The 18,933-nt window shown below is 41.7% G+C and overlaps 1 protein-coding gene across 8 annotated transcripts in view; it reads left to right on the top strand.

The window, feature by feature from the left end:
• MECOM (MDS1 and EVI1 complex locus) overlaps positions 1 to 9,779 on the top strand; it is a 341,624-nt gene extending 331,845 nt beyond the window's left edge. For all 8 annotated transcript variants that reach the window (XM_057411602.1, XM_057411604.1, XM_057411603.1 and 5 more), the window contains 6 exons: positions 1,006 to 1,083; positions 2,834 to 3,003; positions 4,095 to 4,239; positions 6,975 to 7,211; positions 7,768 to 7,954; positions 8,912 to 9,779. In XM_057411602.1, coding sequence (XP_057267585.1) covers positions 1,006 to 1,083; positions 2,834 to 3,003; positions 4,095 to 4,239; positions 6,975 to 7,211; positions 7,768 to 7,954; positions 8,912 to 9,046 — 952 coding nt within the window. In that variant the 3' untranslated portion in view covers positions 9,047 to 9,779. The remainder of the gene's footprint in view (positions 1 to 1,005; positions 1,084 to 2,833; positions 3,004 to 4,094; positions 4,240 to 6,974; positions 7,212 to 7,767; positions 7,955 to 8,911) is intronic.
• The last annotated feature ends 9,154 nt before the right edge of the window (positions 9,780 to 18,933 follow it).

Here is an 18,933-nt window from a genome sequence, read left to right on the forward strand (position 1 = left end):
AAAGGGATCAGTGATAAAATACATGACTTACTAGTATTTCTGTGTACAGACTTAAAAAAATACAACGAAGATAGTCATCATAAGTGCAACCAAAATGAATGGGAGCTTTGTTGAGGAGAGTAAAATTATTTGTGTGGGTATTTTGAAGGCTTATATATCACATTGTGAAAAGGTAAATGGGATGTTCAAAAGTGAAGGGATTCAATCTTCAAAGTTGTCACATGGGGTGACCACTACCCTCATTCACTTAAGTGTTGTGTGTGCTCTGCTCCCATGAATAAAATGGGCTGAATGTTCTTAATAGGACGGGGCTGATCATAAACTGAATATTAGTATGTTACTTGAACGAAGCGGGAGGGCTCATGGTATTTTTTTCCCCATTATTTTTCCTGTAACATATTATCAAGTTTGGAGGATTGTTTTTAAATTGCATTATTTAGACCTGTTTATCATCTCCAGAACGTGCAGGTGTTTGACACTGGCATATCAGGTTTATCTGATCTTTTTGAAAACATGTCACCTTCTTTCACGACATGTTGTTATAGAAGCATACCTTGATGGATTACGTGTTTGAGTCTTGTCTACTCTGATCCTGTTCAGTGCACAGAATGATGTCATGTTTGCTGACACGTAGAATTGGTTGAAAGATTTGAAATTTGCAGAGGCAGAAGTCCAAGGCTTTAGTAACAGATTCTCTTGATTCCAAATCTGAATGTGACCAATATGACCTTGTGAGCTTAGAAATTTGGGTTGATCTTTAAAACTGGTATGTTTTCATATATCCCTTGCTTATGCACAAGAAAAGCAGGTCAATGCTAGCAATTCCAATCCCATTCTTCTGTGGTTGTGTCAATCACATTTGCTGAATGCTTTTATTATCATGTTGTTACACCAAAGCAATGCCAGCAGTACCATATTTTAGTGATTCAATTTGGGTTGTGCATCCAGTGCAGCTCAAATTGGGATGAAGGTTGCATTATCTTATCAAACATTTTCTTATCACAGATACTGTGGCAAGATTTTCCCGAGATCTGCAAACCTAACACGCCACCTCAGGACGCACACTGGAGAGCAGCCCTATAGGTACTGCAACCCCTTATCCCATCTGTGGCTTGGTGAAGTGAATAAAGCAAGGGAATGAGTGTTTGATAGCCTTGCTCAGCCAGCTTTGGTGCTTGCTCCTTAGCATTGATGACCCACCATTGTGTTTGGGTCTTAAACAGGGCTTTTTTCATTCAGTGCTGATACTCACTATTGGAGCTGTGGAGCTGGGGAAGGGTCTTGGTCCTACTTATTGAAATTCTTTTGGCTTAGGCAGCTGCTCAGGCACTATCTGCAAATCCTGCCTTTGCCTCATGGGATAGCTGGCACTTTGGAACCAGAATGATTGAAGTGATTTTCAGTAGGGCTTATGGTCATATTTTCCCTTGCAAAAAAAAAATTTCTTTGTAGGAGCTTTGTGGTATTATTTACAGCCTAAAGTTGGGTGTTTTGTCAATCAGCTGATTTCTGGAAGGTCCCAGTTGTAAAGGCGTTACTGTATTTATTTGTTTCCTGCCTCATCTGGATACTTGATGAGGTCTGCCTAACTGAAACCCACGTAATTCTACTTTCTTGTTGATAGAAGTATGTATGTGATATTGTGTGTTTAGGACAGTCACAGGCAGAAATGTGTGAAGAGAAGCGTCACCTTATTGAAAATGAAAGGCTAATTTAAATCAACTGGAAAGAAGCCAGTTCATGTTCCAGTAAAACAGATGCACCAATTTCTGCATTTTATGAGCTGCAAAGAGCAGAGTAAGCTCATTGTTTGTGAGGAAACAATGTCTTTTGCCTCTAGTCTCTTTGGGAAATGAGATTCACATCGAATTTTACTGAAGGAAGGTCTTGATGCATGTTATACCTGTCCACTGCATAAAAGCCACAAGCAATTACTAGCCTAATGGACGATTTCAGCACTAAAAAACCCCTGACATCACTGACAAGCGTAAGAGAAGCATGGGAGAAGTAGAAGATTGCAAAACTAAAGTGATGAAGACTGTTGGCTGGTTGCCAGCCAGAGAATTTGGAATAGTTATAGTATGACTTAGTAATGACTTAAAGAGCAATACAGTAAAGGCTTTAGGGACTCCAAATCGCTACAGAGTATGAAAATTGATGCCTCTGGTACCAGAGTGATAGACTAAACTACTCACATTGGCACAATATTAAAGGTTGGGATTGTTTATTGCTGTTTTTTGCAAGATAACCAAATTTCCTCTGGGATTAGCAATCAAGCAAGCTAATTCCTCAAGAAAAGATTTAATCACACAGTATAATTTAGAATAGGGAAAAAAATAGCCCTTTTTACCTTATTTGAGAATTAGTAGAGATCTGTTTCATGTTTTTTCCAAAAGTGTGTAATTGTATTGTATTGGCAGAACATGAAACAATAGTTATTGCTCTACTGTTTTCAAACTTCCCCACTTTGCATGCAACAGTTTCAAAAACATGGGAATCAATTACCCTAGCTAATTTGATGCCATTAACTCTGAAATATTATGCTTATTCCTAAAGACAGTACTTAAAATGTAAAACCTAATGTGAATTAAAGCTAAAAACCCCACCATAGAAGTGATATTTCCATTCCAAGAGCACAGCTCTCCAGTTATTCAGCCAAAACTTGTCTGGATTTCAGGGAGGGTTTTGCCTTAGTAAGGACCAAGGAACTGCAGTTGGGTACTGAGGCTGAGTCCAGAAGGTGCTTCATGTCTCTTATGTCAAACCTTACATTTCCAGACACTAACAAATCCTTTTCTACCCACTTGTTTTGTTTTCTTGGGTTTTTTTTTAGATGCAAATACTGTGACAGATCCTTTAGCATATCTTCTAACCTGCAAAGACATGTCCGTAACATCCACAATAAAGAGAAGCCATTCAAATGTCACTTGTGTGACAGGTGTTTTGGTCAACAAACCAATCTTGACAGACATCTAAAAAAGCACGAGAATGGGAACATGTCTGGTATGTATGCCTTTTCCCTCCCCAGCGTGCCCTACCAACCGCCAGTGTTCATATACAGGGACTGCATGTTCACTTTCAATGCTACTGAGTGTCAATAGGCACACGTTGCTCTGTGCAGTCTGCTCCAATGAGTGGGTGTTTGGAAAATATGTAAGTGCCTAAGCTCTGCTGACATTTAAAGTGCTTTGAAAATCCCAGTATAAACTCTACTTTTGTATAACTTAATACCACTGGATGATGTCTTTTCTTTTGGTTTTAATTAAGCCAACCGTAGCATTTTGAGAACAGACTGGGAAAATTGATTTAATCCCACCTCTGCAGTCACTTGGCTCTCAATAGGAGTCCTCGATTTGGAGTCTCAGAGGGTACTCTAAAAGATTTTCTTGGCACCTTCTAAAATATTCCCACTGTCAGGAGCTGAAAAGCGCTAGCTATTATGGAGGTAATGGTGTCTCCCAAGCCTCAAAGCAAATTGGTCACTGAACAGCAGCAGCAAAAGCAGTGGCAGGTAGTGGGTATCATTGGTCTGGTTTAGGTATCTGCAGGGTTTAATGAAAATCCTGTCTGTAGTCTTTTAAGTATATACTTTACACCTCTGGAAATAACCAGATATATGAAGTGAATGCATAGCTGTCTTTCCCTGATGCTCAAAGACATCTGTCACTGGTCTGTCAGTGCTAATGAACCTGGGTGATTACATCAGTGGCTGTTCCAAATCTGCATAACTGTAGCTAATAAAAAGAAATTTGTTTGCTCCGTTCAGCCATTGGTCTAACGAAGTTATTGACTGACAGTCTTGGAGTCACAAGGGATCAAGAGGGAGATATTGAAATAGATACTTGGCAAAAGTGATTATGGACCATGGAAATGGCACCCAGCATGCAAGCAGTCTTTTTGGCTGTAAACCACCTTTGCCCATCACTTCCTTTCTAATTACCAGTTTTATGGCCAAAAGCTGATAGATCACTATGACCAACCTTTTTTCTGGCTCTTGCCCATTTTAACCATCCTTTCAATTTCAATTTGACATAAATGTTTAGACACAGAAAATGTAAAAGACCAGCAATAGAAGTCCTCTATTTTGCTTTAAGGTACTGCAACATCTTCACCTCACTCAGAACTGGAAAGCACAGGAGCAATCCTAGATGACAAGGAAGACTCTTACTTCACAGAAATTAGGAATTTTATTGGAAACAGCAACCACAATAATCAGTCCCCCCTAAACTCAGAGGAGAGGTAAGTTGCATTGGATCTGCATTCAAAAGGTGCAACTTTTCAGGTTTGCTGACTGATTTTTCACTTTTGATAATGTCTGGAGACAGAGATACTTCAGTAATCTGGTTGCTTCAGTGTTCCCCTTGCTGTATTATGAAAAGAAGCATGTTGATTCCCTCCCCATCGTGCATGACCATATTGCCAGTGGCAGATGTTGGAAAGAAGGTTCCATCTATGAACACATTCCTCCTTGTATCAGAAACTCTCAGTTTCCAGTTCCCATCATTGACTTAAATCTGTTGAAAAATGACCTCATTTTACATTCAAGGGAATTGTGCATCCTATGGCTAAGTGTAGAGAGCCTTAAGATTTAAATGCAATTTAGATGTGTAATTAATAAAGTAGACTAAGCTAAATTCTTGGATCAAATGAAAGATTGTAACTAAAAGTCCTTTCCTGTAAGTAACTCAATCCCAAGAAAGATGCTGACCAGCAAAACACCCATGAGGCTGTGGGTAGATGTTGGTAGTCCACCTGTACGCCAGGATGTGAAAGACTTTTTCCTACTAAGATTTATTAGGTATATGGGTGTTTCAGTTCTTCTGAACTAACAGAAGAGAGACCACTTCTAAATATTATCAGCTAATAAAAGTACAACCAAGCAGAAAAGGCTGTAGCAGGGATATGCATGTCAGCTATACATATTTTTTTGAGATTGGCATTGCATTATGCATTATTTATACCTTTGCATTGGCATTACGTTATCAGCATCAAAAAATTCTTGCTGTTGGTGACAAACTTCACTGTCTTCTCAATTTCCAGATGCCTTGTGAAGGGATAAAAATGGTGGATATAACATAATTTCCACAAAAGTATTGGATTAAGTGATTACATGCATATTCAAATTTCATTCCATCTTGATTGGCAATGAGGGTTTGGGATTTTTGCGTTGCACATCTGGTCTCAACATGTCCTCTGACAGGAAGTCAGAAAAGTGGAAAGGTTGCTGGGTTGTGCAGTGTTTCCTTTCTAAATTTGGCACTTCAGACTGCTCTTGACAGATATTTTATCCCTAGCAAATTGCTGCATTTGAAAACATAATTAGAGAATCTGTTTTCTTAATCACATGGCTTTTGTTACTTTGGTTGTAGTCCATCTCCCTTTCATTTCTAGCAGCCTCAATTGAGCATAACAAGCAAGTTGGCAGCCCAGACCGTGCTCAACAATTTCTTATTTCTGCCTATTTAACTAGAAGATGATAAAGAGATATTGCTCTGATTATCTTAGAGGGGGTGGCTGCTTCAGCTGTCCCAACTCTGCAGAGCCTCAGATTTTTTGATACTGTGATATAAACAGACCATTCCCTTGCTTTTTTTAAATTATTATTATTTTTAATGACTGATGGAATTTGCTTGGAAAATAGATGAAACTCCATTATTTTTAGCAAAACGATACTATTGTTGTATAGGAAACCAACTGTCACTTGTGTATGCTCCAGAGGAAGGTATATCTGTTACAACAGCAAGTCAAATGTTAAATTCTAAATACACTTCTAGGGCTCATCCTTGTCTTGCCAGACTTTTGGTTATATTCCATATTGTCCCACACAGTTTGAAGCACATGGAGTCTAAAGCAAACTCTGGGTGGACAATACAGTTTCCATTTTTATAACTGTATTCCTGGAAGAGTAAGGACCTTTTGCACAATGAGAACAATAGATGAATCAAGGCCTGTGTGCTACATAACGAGCAGACACACTGGTAGCGTGAATTTGTGTGGCTCCACTGAGTGCTGCCCTTCTACACCGCTGGTACTTCTGGCCGTGCATTTGTTGACGCAGCAGTGGTGCTGAGCTTCTTTGGCTCTCATTTAATACAGCGGACATGATGCAGCTCCGAATGCTTAGAATCCTACGAGGTTGAGGCCTTTAGCAAACGAGCCCCTACTTCAGCATGGGTATTATGTCCTTGATAAAATCCCGTAGGAAGTAGTTAAGAGAAGTCATTGTCTGAAAGCAAAGGACAACGTAATAACAGCAAGTAGACCAAATGGTTTTCCATGTGTGTATTGCTATAATTACTCATTTAATAGGAAGAAATACACTTGAAATGTTATGCGACCTTTCTTTTCATTACTTCTTACCCTTCAAATCAGTCAATAATGTAGTTCAGTGTGGAGGCAATATTGTGGGCTCCTCTTCAGGTCTTTAGCTGAAGTCACTTCGGTTCCCATGTTTGTAATCCATATGTTCAGTGAAGTAGTATGGCTTCCAAATGGGTGGTAGTGTGCAAAATTAATTATGCGTGTAATTCTGACTTTAAAACTCTGAATGCAGTATTGGATGTCATTTCTGAAAATGCCAGATCTGATTTTCAGAGTTTCTTGGCCCCTACAGCTTCTGCTAAAAGGCAGTGAGTTGTTTTGCACAGGCTACATATATGATTGGAAACATGAGATGAAATAATGCATGAGAAAATTTGGAATGGATATCTGAACATACCTCCACTTGAACAGTAGTTTTAGCAGGATAACTGGAAAATACCATGCTCATGGTACTGTAATGTCCCACTGATTTTTCAGTAGAAATGTCGTCAATTTTCTGCCTAAACATCTGAAGCTAAACAAGATACAAAATCCAGAAATCCCTTTATTCTACTGGGACAGATCATTTTGACATCTGTCTCTGACAACCTGCTGGTGAGGAGCTTTTGTAACTGATTTGTGATTATTACTGGGGTTTCTTTTGGTATTTTCAGAATGAATGGCAGCCACCTTAAGGATGAAAAAGCCATGGTAGCCAGCCAGAACTCGGATTTGCTGGATGATGAAGAAGCAGAAGATGAAGTAATGATGGACGAAGAAGATGAAGAGAGTGAAATTGCAGGGAAAGCAGTCAAAGAGCCTGTTACGAGTGACATACATGAGGGGACTCCAGAGGAGGATTACGAGGAAACAAGTACTTTGGACATGAACTGCAAAGCTTCCCCTGGCAGGTTGGTTTCTTCCGAGTATTGGCATGCCCAATATGTGGAATAAAAACAATAAACCATACAAGAGTGCCAGCGCCAAACTGCATGCCGTGGGAACCTGTCCGAAGTAGCCAGCTTCCCAGTTACGATAGCAACATGTGTCTGTGTTTGGGTCAATACCAGCTCTGTTTTCAGTCTCTTCATGCAATATGTAGCCCTTCAGAGAAAAAATAACTGCTCAGGGAGCTATTGTCATGTTCTGAGTGAGACAGGAAATGTTCATGGGAGAGACGTTATCTGCTCCATAAACCGACCTGGACCTCCCATAATGGTTATGTGAAATGCTGTGGATACACCAGAAGAGAGACAGCCTCTCCCTCCCCTGCTCCCACTGCCCACCCTCTCCTCTTTATAAAATAAAGGGAAATTTCTTTTATTTCAAGATCAGAGTTCTGCAGGGCAAGGTGGCTTATGAATATAAAAAAAGGGGGAAATTCCCCAAATACATAAATCTGAGAGGATGAGGGAATGCAGAGAGGATCATTTAATTGATGTTAAAACCTCCATGGTGTTTTTGTAGGTATAAAGAGGAGGAGTATAATAAGACTGGACTTTCGGCTTTGGACCACATAAGGCACTTCACAGATAGCCTCAAAATGAGGAAAATGGAAGAAAATCAATATAGTGACACTGAATTGGCAGCTTTCAATACTCCCCAGCTGCCAGAAGACCTAAAACAACCCTTGTACAGGAAATCCAAGTCCCAGGTAAAAGCTTAACTCAGTTAAAATGTTACTGTCACCAAATACCTGAAGGATTAAACTGTTAGTGTGTGGCAGTCAAGGTTGTTTCAGCTTCTTCAGACGGGCTGCGCTCTGCACCCGCAATCCTCAGCCTGCCCCGACCCCTTCCTGTGCTCCCATTGCATCTGGGAGACCTGGCGGGTGCTTTGGTCCCTGATAATGGAAGGATTTCTTTCTTTTTGGCTATTTTTGGTCCTACCTGCCATCCGCAGAAATACCATAAGAAATACTCTCACTCTGCTTTCAGACAGCTGGTGTGGTCACACTAATGCTGTGACGTGTAGCTGCTGCCTTGCAGGGATTTGACATGATCTGGCTGGCTTGGCTTTTTTGTACTTGTTATTATAGTCTGTTGGATGTTACTGCCTCTTGGTCTTCAGCATGTTTTTCATACAGCAATAGGCAGGCTGATATCCTAGTGCTAGTTCTTGATTATTTTTTTTTTTGACACATTCATTAAAATGGGTCTTTTTAGCCCCTTTTTTTAAAAAAAAAAAAAAATCCATCTTAAAAACTGCAGAATATGCTTGTAGAAAAGGTCAGCGCTGGAGACTGTAGTATTTGGTGAAATACAGGACCAGCCAAGGGATAATGTGATTCCTCAGGCTCTTGAAAAGAGGCTTCTGTGCCAAGAATCTGAAGGCAAAGGAGACTCTGAGACCTTGTCTACTATCAAAGGTTTCTCAGAGCCTTGAGAAGCCAGATGAAAGCAGAAATTATTATTACTATTAGTGAGTCAAAAGTGTCAGTGAAAAGGTTGACAGTGGTTTTACCTAACACGTTTTGATTTTTAAAAAAAATAAGTTGAGAATAGCAGTTGTGGCCTAAATGATGCCTGAACTGTGTAGGATGGCATGGGTCCAAGCTCAGATCCGTGCTGGGGAACCATAACCTATTTGTCCTTCTTCTTTTCCCATCCAGGCGTATGCGATGATGCTCTCTCTCTCTGACAAGGACTCCCTTCATTCTGCATCCCACAATTCTCCCAATATGTGGCACACTATGGCAAGAGCTGCTGCAGAATCCGGCGCCATTCAGTCCATCAGTCACGTATGACATTGTGAAGTCTTACCAAGAATGGGACCAAGTCCAAACCAGTAGCATGGCTCTTTCATATATGACTGTTTAAAAGACTGCTGAGCAGAATGCCTTATAAATCTGCAGGGTCACTCATTTAAAGTCCGGTGACCTTAAACGGAATAATTTTAAAAAGAAAGAAACTATTTATTCTCAATATTTTGTTTTGCACAGCAAAGGCAGCTGCTGACTTCTGGAGGATCAATGCGACTTAACAAATATAAAAGTTTCTGTGGATTATGTAAACTGGCACCGGGAAAAAGTGTCTTCCAGTTCACCCGGCTTTGAGGGGCAGGGGCAAAAGGGTTAAGACTGCATTGATACACACATGGGCACTCCTTTAATGTAGGAACTGAATTGATTTTCTTTTTGTATAAGATAGTTTGACACAGGATTGGGAACAGTTGCTTTCATGTACAAATCTCTTCATTAAAGCTTTATGCATTTTAGCCCTTCAAAGAAAGAAAATAGTTCTATCAAATGCACACTATCCATCGTAAATGTAGAAAGAATTAACAGGGAATATTTTGTTCTCTCCGTGATTCTTTTGCCTTCTCAACTGCATTGTTAAAAAAAAGGAAAAAACAAGAAAAAAAAAAATGAACTCTGAGAAACAATACATAAGAGGCTTGTGTATATTGTAAACTATGAATGTTCACTACTCCAAGAAGCTAAATCATCCAGATAATTCTGTGAAAGCACTGCGTTCATCGACAGCACCACTAGTTCAAATCATTGTAAGGAGATTTTAATTTTCGACAATCATGTCACTATTTTGTTGTTTCCTTTCTCCCCTACCCTCTAATTTCTTCTTTGTGTTGTGTGTACCATGTATTTATTTGCTGGCAAACGATTGTTTGTTGATTTAAAATAGCACTGTTCCTGTAACAAACAGCACTGCTCCAGTCCCCCACTGCGTTACGATGTAAGGCACCCATGTACTTCAAAATGAGTGAGGTGAACTGATCTGTGTATATGGGAGTGCAAAACAGTGTTTGAAATTTTCTTACATTCCTCTTTTATTTTATTTTTGCCTTTTAATGAACTAAATAACTGATAGATGCAACTTAGGGTTGGTTTGTTGGTTTGTTTTTGTTTTTTTTTTTTTTGTAATACAGTAAATTGATTCGATTGTATAAACAGTTATGATTTCTTCATGAAAGCATGATTCTTCTGATTAAAAAACTGTACCCAATATTTTAAGCTGTTTGTCTGCGAACTTGTGTGATGTTATTATGTTCATGTTAATCCTATTTGTAAGATGAAGTGTTCCAAATTTATGTTTAAAAAAAAAATAAATAATGGAAGGTATTCAGTTATTTTTGGGGTTTTTTTTGGCCTTTAGTGAGGGACCAGATTTATTTTTCCTTTTGTTTATAATCTCATTTTGAAATAATCGGCAAGTTGAGGTACTTTCTTTAAATGCTTTGTACAATGTAACTGTTACGCATTTCAGTACATTACTATGAGAGGATCAACTTAAGAAAAAATAATAAAGGACTACAAAACTGAAGGGATCTTTTTTCTTTTTGTCTTGTTTTTGTCTGGGTCAGGGAAAATTGACGTAATTTGTCTGCAGTCTGGGAAACAAAGGCTGTGTCTGTTGGGTCATAAGGATAAGGGTAACCAGAGGATGGGGCATTGCAAAGCATCTTGGGCTCATTCACACCATTGGGGGTTTTTAGATCAGTCTTTTAAGTTTTAAAACTACCTTGGAAAAGAGAAATATATAACTCATTTTACAGGAAGGATTGGTGCACCTTCAAACACTGTTGTAGAGCCTTGAGCTTGGGCTGGTGACGCAAAAACCTCCACCTGCTGTTCATGAGGATGACGTTGGGAAGCATCTTGCTAACAGCAAAACTTTGACTCACCAGAATGATGAAAGTCCATAGCTGAGAAGCTAAATGGGCCTCCAACTGCATGAAATGAGCCTCTAGAGTCTTCTTCTAACAGAAAATTTAGTTTGAGTCTTCTATTTGAAATTGGGTCCAAAGACCAGGTTCTTCTGGGCCTGCAGAGTGGTGGGAGGTGGGATATCCAGGAGGAGCCAGCACTGGCCCAGGTGATGAACATTTTACTGCACTTCCTATCAGCAGAGATGGAAGAGCTGAGACTGCTCCAAAGGAGACCCTGGGGAAGTCCCTGCCTGCTGTTGTGGGCCAGACTTGGTCTTTGCAGCTACTGCATGGGATTGTCCTTCAAGTTTAAGTGACTCAAAAGAGTGAATATGACACCCTGTGAAGTCTTTCTTTTTTTTTTTTTTTTTTTTTTTTTTTGCAGTGGAATCAAGGCTTGCTATTTCCAGACGCTAGGGAGCTGGTGTGAGCAGCAATGAAGGAGCACAGTGCCAGTGCTGGCTATCAGTAACCCAGGGCAGTTAGTAACAAACTGCATATTAAATCCGGCACTGTCCCTATGGGAAAGACACATTTAGGGAATATGATTTGCAGGAGGTTTGGTTAAATCTGGCTCTACTGAAAGGCAAAAGTACCTCCAAAGAGGGAAGCCTTGTCTCCAAGCCAAAGGCAAGGGGTGCTCCTCTCTCAGTCTGTTTCATTACATAAAGAATCATAGAATCATAGAGTGGTTAGGGTTGGAAAGTACCTTAAGATCATCTAGTTCCAGCTCCCCTGCCGTGAGCAGGGACATCTCACACTAAACCATGTCACCCAAGGCCTCATCCAACCTTGTCTTGACCACTGCCAGGGATGGAGCATTCACAACCTCCCTGGGCAACCTATTCCAGTGCCTTACCACCCTAACAGGAATTTCCTCCTTATATCCAATCTAAACTTCCACTGTTTAAGTTTTAACCCATTACCCCTTGTCCTGTCACTACAGTCCCTAATGAGGAGTCCCTCTCCAGCATCCCTATAGGCCCCCTTCAGATACTGGAAGGCTGCTATGAGATCTCCACGCAGCCTTCTCTTCTCCAGGCTGAACAGCCCCAACTTTCTCAGCCTGTCTTCATACGGGAGGTGCTCCAGTCCCCTGATCATCCTCGTGGCCCTTCTCTGGACTTGTTCTAACGGTTCCATGTCCTTTTTATGTTGAGGACACCAGAACTGCACACAATACTCCAAGTGAGGTCTCACAAGAACAGAGTAGAAGGGCAGGACCACTTCCTTCGACCTGCTGGTCACGCTCCTTTTGATGCAGCCCAGGATACCGTTGGCTTTCTGGGCTGCAAGCGCACACTGCAGCTGCCTCATGTTCATTTTCTCATCAACCAACACCCCCAAGTCCTTCTCCGCAGGGCTGCTCTGAATCTCTTCTCTGCCCAACCTGTAGCTGTGCCTGGGATTGCTCTGACCCAGGTGTACAACCTTGCACTTGGCATGGTTAAACTTCATGAGGTTGGCATCAGCCCACCTCACAAGCATGTCAAGGTCCCTCTGGATGGCATTCGTTCCCTCCAGGGTATCAACCGAACCACACGGCTTGGTGTCATTGGCAAACTTGCTGAGGGCGCACTCAATCCCACTGTCCATGTCAGCGACAAAAATGTTGAACAAGACCGGTCCCAACACCAATCTCCGAGGGACACCACTCGTTACTGGTCTCCAGCCAGACATGGAGCCATTGACCACAACTCTTTGTGTGCAGCCATCCAGCCAGTTCTTTATCCACGGAGTGGTCCATCCATCAAATTGATGTCTCTCCAACTTAGAGACAAGGTTGTCGTGTGGGACAGTGTCAAATGCTTTACACAAGTCCAGGTAGATGACATCAACTGCTCTACCCCTGTCCATCAGTTCTGTAGCCCCATCATAGAAGGCCACCAAATTGGTCAGGCAGGATTTCCCCTTAGTGAAGCCATGCTGGCTGTCACCAAGCACCTTGTTGATTTCATGTGCCTTAGCATGCCTTCCAGGAGAATCTGCTCCAAGATTTTTCCAGGCACAGAGGTGAGACTGACTGGTCTGTAATTCCCTGGGTCATCCCTTTTCCCCTTCTTGAAAATGGGGGTTATATTTCCCTTTTTCCAGTCATTGGGAACTTCACCTGACTGCCATGATTTCTCAAATATGATGGCCAGCGGCTTTGCAACTTCATTTGCCAGCTCCTTCAGGACCTGCAGATGGATTTCATCAGGACCCATGGACTTGTGCACGTTCAGATTTTTAAGATGGTCTCGAACCAGATCCTCTCCTACAGTGGGCGCAAGGTCTTCATTCTCACAGTCCCTGCATCTGCCTTCCAAGACTTGGGTGGTTTGGTCAGAGCCTTTGCCAGTGAAGACTGAGGCAAAGAAGTCATTCAGAACCTCAGCCTTCTCCAAATCCTGTGTAGCCAGTTCTCCCGAGAGCTTCCAGACGGGGGCCTAATTCTCCCTAGTCTGTTTTTTATTTGCTATTTACCTGTAGAATCCCTTCCTGTTATCTTTAATACCTCTACCTAGGTTTAATTCTAACAGGGCCTTAGCTTTCCTAACCTGGTCCCTAGCTTCCCAGACAACATCCCTGTACTCTTCCCATGCCACCTGTCCTTGCTTCCACTTATTATAAGCCTCTTTTTTCAATTGAATTTTCCTCAGCAGCTCCTTATCCATCCAAGGAGGTCTCCTGGCCCTCCTGCTGCACTTCCTTCTGGTTGGGATGCAACACTCCTGAGCTTGCAGCAGGTGATCCTTGAATATTAACCAACAGTGTTGGGCCGCTCTGCCCTCTAGGGCTGTATCTCATGGAACCTTCCTAAGCAGGTTCCTGAAGAGGCCAAAGTCTGCTCTTTCGAAGTACAGGGCAGTGAGCTTGCTGCACGCTCTTCTCACTGTCCTGAGGATCTCGAATTCGAGTATCTCGTAATCACTACATCCAAGGCTGCCCTGGAGCATCACATTTCCAACGAGCCCTTCCCTGCTGGTGAGCACGAGGTCAAGCATGGCACCTCTCCTTATCGGCTCCTCTATTACTTGCAGAAGGAAGTTGTCTTCTACACAATTGAGGAACCTCCTGGACTGCTTGTGCCGGGCCGTACCGTCCTTCCAACAGATGTCAGGGTGGTTGAAGTGAAGACCTCTCATAGCTCACCAGATCCTGAAGTTATATTTCGGAATAACTTATATGTATCATTCTCGTCTTCAGCCCAGCTATGTAACCATCACGTACCAACAGGAGCAGTGACAGGTCTGAATCCAAACCCTGTGAGGGCAGCCATGGGCTTTGGTTTGCACTTACAGCTCCTGAGCCTCATGCACAATGCTGAGACCTACAGGCCAATGGTTTTCATGCAGGAAGCCTAAGTCACACTGTAAATAAAAAAAATAAGTAAGTAAAAAAAAAGCACCTGGGTGCACATTCTTATACTCACTTCACTGGCCTGAGCCAGTGGTCAGCTACATGCAGATAATTGCATAAGTAGGCTATTATTTTTAGTGCAGTTAAAGTCACCATGAAACTTGGTTTTAGGTTTCTGCCAAATAAAGAGAACAAATAGATTAATCAAGTCAAGTTTTGCCTGCAAACAACTTTCCAGATCATTTTCCCCTTTAATTTGATGCAATGACGGTTCTTATCAGCTTTACCCTCACCTGCCCCAGATGAAAGGGGTTTTGGGAGGTGGAGAAAGGGTGGGACACTTTTCCCTGGGTTTAATGTTCTGAGTTACAGTAGCACACTCCCATCGTATAACTGTCAGGAAAAGTACTCCTTGAGCTGAGCCCTCGGGTTAGTATAACCTGTTCATAACCAGGTCTGTTGACCATCAGGGAGTGGCTGCCACCAACTCATCAAACTTTCGGGCTGACATACCTTTTGAGAGCCTTGAGCTTTCTATTTTCGTGTCAGCATATCCTGCCTGACAGAACTGTCCATGGGGTGCAAAGAGCAGAGGGAGGCAAAACATATCACAAGGGGTCCTTTAACTCCATAGTAGGTACCTTACCATGGCCTTGATTTTCATTACCTTTTCCCACTGGCAGAGTTATTCACCCAGAGGAATAGCTAAAAAGCAATCCAGATTTGATTAGCCTAAAGAAACCAAGAAAACTGGACATTTTTTGTCTTAGTGTTATACCCACCCTGATGGACCACACAGATGCACTTGTCCAGATGCAAACAGATTGATATGTGAGGAACAATGTTTCTGGCTTTCTGCTACAGTGATTTTTCTGGGTTTTTTAGAAAAAAAAAAAAATCCAATACTTAAGAAAATACACTTCAGCTTATTTCAGCGTCATCCTACTGTTCACCCCACTGTAGTTGTTTTCCATAAGTCAGCAAATTATTCCCATGTGATACAGCAGCCTTACTAGACGAAGGAGGTGCACATTACTGCCTCAATTCCTATCTACAGAATCTAACAAAGCACCAGCATGACAAGATGATTAATCAATATTTCACCCTGGCCCAGATCCTCAATACCACAGTGGGTCTGAGCCGCTGTTCCCGTGTCAGCCCTGCTGTTTTTCTGCATTAATAGCCACATTTGCGGAGTATGGGAGAGGAAGTTATTATAAAAACATTTGTGAGGTTGCTTTCACTCAATGATTCAGTTTGGCCCATTGCTCCATGCATGTCTTGAACTGTAAAACTTTCTGTCAGGTCCCTCTTGCTCAGACATAAGGAGAATTGCTGCAACCTCCTGGATCGTTTTGCCACACTCTGCTGCTTTCCAGCTATATTAACTCTCATTTGTGGTTTTGCTGCTCAGTCATATAGTGGCATGGAAAAGCTAGCTTGTTTTAAAGATGCTTCCAGTAATGATTTAAACAAAACAAAGGCGTTCAGCACCAAACAAAGCCCTTTTCTCCATGTCAAAGACCACATACCATGCCAGGACTCCAGTTATAAGAAAAATGTATTCTGCAGCCTGGCCAAAACCATCCTCTTTCCCATCCCATTGAATGGCTGGGTAGGTTTGCAAATATACCTACTCTGCTGCTTCCAATATCCTGACTAATTCATCTTTTGTTTCTATGAAGAAAATAGTGCCAGCTTTAGGAAAGGCTCAACTTTACAACTGAGAGACACTTTAATGAAATCTGGGGAGAGGGTGAAGGGGAGAACATCAAATAAAAAAGAAAAAAAAGTTACTGTATTCCTTTTCCTTTATTTTTTCCCCTAGCTCAGATTCATCTGCTGCTAGAGAAAAACAATTTTCAGGAAAATTCACTGTTTTCCCAGAATTTAGATTTTAATCAGACTAACAAACATTTAAATAATCCCTGAAAAGAGGCCCCACTGCCACACAGTTATTCAGAAACTCACGGTACATCTTGTGAGACTGAATCCTTTTTCCCAAACCTACTGCCCAAATTTTGTTTTGGACTAGTTGTCCCCCTGGCTATGACTATAGACAAGCCTGAACACAGATCCCTTTGCTCCTGATTGCTAGAAGCAGAGACTCCTTTTTTCTGATCTAGGAGCGTCTGTATTTTAATGGCAATTGAAGCTATTTATATCTACAAATTCATTCAGGGAAGTTTGGGGAACCTTTTATTATGATGGTGCTGTGGAAATACAAAAGTAGTCTCATGTAACGTGTTGGATAGGAGCTTTAGCAGTATCCGCTCTGGCTGTCTGAGAGGAGGGTCTGAAAGAAGGCACCTCCAAAAGGCACCCTCCTTTTTCCTGCTTTATTTTAATACTAATTCATTCCAGAAAGTCTAAAAAAATTTGATGAAATACTGTACTTCTAAGAAAACGTTTTGCCTGAAAGTCTTAATGCAGGCCTCCCAGCTTGGGAGGGTCTAGTGGGAGAAGAGGGTTAGTGGTCATTTTGATGCTTAAATTATCAGTAATTAAGAAGTTGATTTTCTAGGATTGAGGAAAATTTTAAACAGCTGCTTCTTTCAGGCCCTTACGCCCCATTTTCATTAGTATGTGTTAAAGCAATCTGGAAAATATATTTAGATCTATATTATGCTATGTCAAGACCTCAGCGTCTGTACCTTGGGGCAGATAAATGTGAGATAGCCAAGGGTAGATGTGCCAGCGCACACATGTGGAAGCATTCAATTTGTAATATGATTATAGCCCCAAAACAAAGCCTGCTTGATACCTGTGGCATATTTGTTTCGTGGTAAGTGCAGGAATATTCTCAAAAATCGTGTTATGTTTTGCATCACCAGCCAACTCAAACTAGAGAAGTAGTGCTTTAATTCCTGGAGAATCTCTTTCAACAGGCATATGTCAGGCCCAATTAAGGTCCAGGCAGCCTCACACTAATTAGATTGAGGTATGCAGCGGTGCAACATGGTCATTTAGCAAAGCAGCCCCTTTGTCCAGGTCAGCACGTGCCCTCATGCTGGCTGGTCTTTCTTCCTGAGGACAGCCGACAGAGAAACTCCTGCTAGAAAATCACCAGGAAAAAGTTATTAAGTGGAATGAGAGTTTCTGGTAGTGGTGGATAAGACACCTCAGGGTGCTCACCCAGCAGCTCACAGCATGGCCTCCTGCATTAAAGCTGCCATCAAGGGAGACAAAGGTAGTGAACTACATCCTTCTCCCATGTAACACAAGCCCAGCATCCTTCAATGGTGCACTCTTGTCTTGTCTGGAGGTCTTTCTCCACTTCCAAAATAAGCACTCCTCTTACATCTGAAGTGCTAATACACTAGAACAGAGGAAAAGAATGAAGGCATGAGCTGAGATGTGGAAATGAATTTAAGTGTTGAACCTCTCCTGAATTTTAGTGCGATTTGTGTGAAAATCCCAGAAATGACCAAATTCATCTGCAGTCTGAGAATGGCCAGGGATGTTTTATATCACCCTGCCTCTCCTGGTTCATGTTGTAAAGGAGGATAATCTTTGCCACCCTTGTACCAGTGTAAAGTCCCTGCACACTGACACATGCCTACCCTTTCTTAGGAGGGTACTCCCAGAGATGTGAAGTCCAGTCAGCTTCAATCACAACTCTTGTCATAAAAGTTTAGTTCAGAAAGATACACAGAACCCTCTGCTCTGTGTAACCATAAGTCACAAAACCCTTTGCAATCCACTGTAATGAAGTAAAGACCTTTATTACATTTAGACTTGATTCCCTGGTACTCTTTTTGGAAGCAGTTCTGCTGGTTTTATTACTTAAGAGCTATTAAACCTTAACCACTGCATGGAGCAACTAACTCCAGCTTTATACTTGTCCATAAAAACTTTGAATGGGAGATCGGGAACTACTTTTTGGACATAACATCCCATCAGCTGAGGAATGCCAGAATCAGGTCTGAATTTGTCCTTGTCCCATCTGAGTTTACAGACCAAGCTGAGAGATGCTGAAGGGCAGGATCATAACTATAACTGGATTTTATCAACGATTTTCTTTGCAGCTAGCTTGGAAGGATAGAGAGTGGGAAGCCACAGTGACCTCTACTTTCCCCTTGTGCTTGTCATAAGCCAAGCTCTGCACTTGCCACCCTCTGTTAGTTTAAGAAGGAGCAAAGTTGAAAGAGAAGTCATTGTATTAAGAACTCAAAAAAAATAGGGGTAAATACCTTAAAAAAAAAAAAAAATCTTGAACCAGCCTAAATGTGGCGTGGTTCTGGGGGAGCAGCAGCATGCATGGGTAACCAGCAGGATGGCACAGCAGTGTTGGACCAGCTCAGTTACCCCTGAGAAAAAGAAACCCTCTGAAGCATGAGTGCAAAACCAAAACAACCTGACATGGTGTCATGGAGGTGACACTGGCCAAAAACTTCTATAAGGGAGCTCCCTATGTCACTCTTTACGTTGTCCAGATACTGGTGGTGTGTGTTATACAGAAGCTAGCTATAAGGCCCTCATTAGTTTTGCTTTTTTTTTATTATAGAGTTGAAAAATCTGGATTCCTCTGCTCACCACTAGTTCCAAAGCATAACTTCCTCCTCCTCTGCTCTGCCACTGAATTTTTAATATTTTCTCTTTGGAAAATATCAGAAGTCTCAGCAG

The sequence above is a fragment of the Pezoporus wallicus genome, unplaced genomic scaffold (genome assembly GCF_028554395.1).
Source record: "Pezoporus wallicus isolate ANWC-B61680 ecotype Strahan unplaced genomic scaffold, APGP_CSIRO_Pwel_v1 contig_6899, whole genome shotgun sequence".
NCBI lineage: Eukaryota > Metazoa > Chordata > Aves > Psittaciformes > Psittacidae > Pezoporus > Pezoporus wallicus.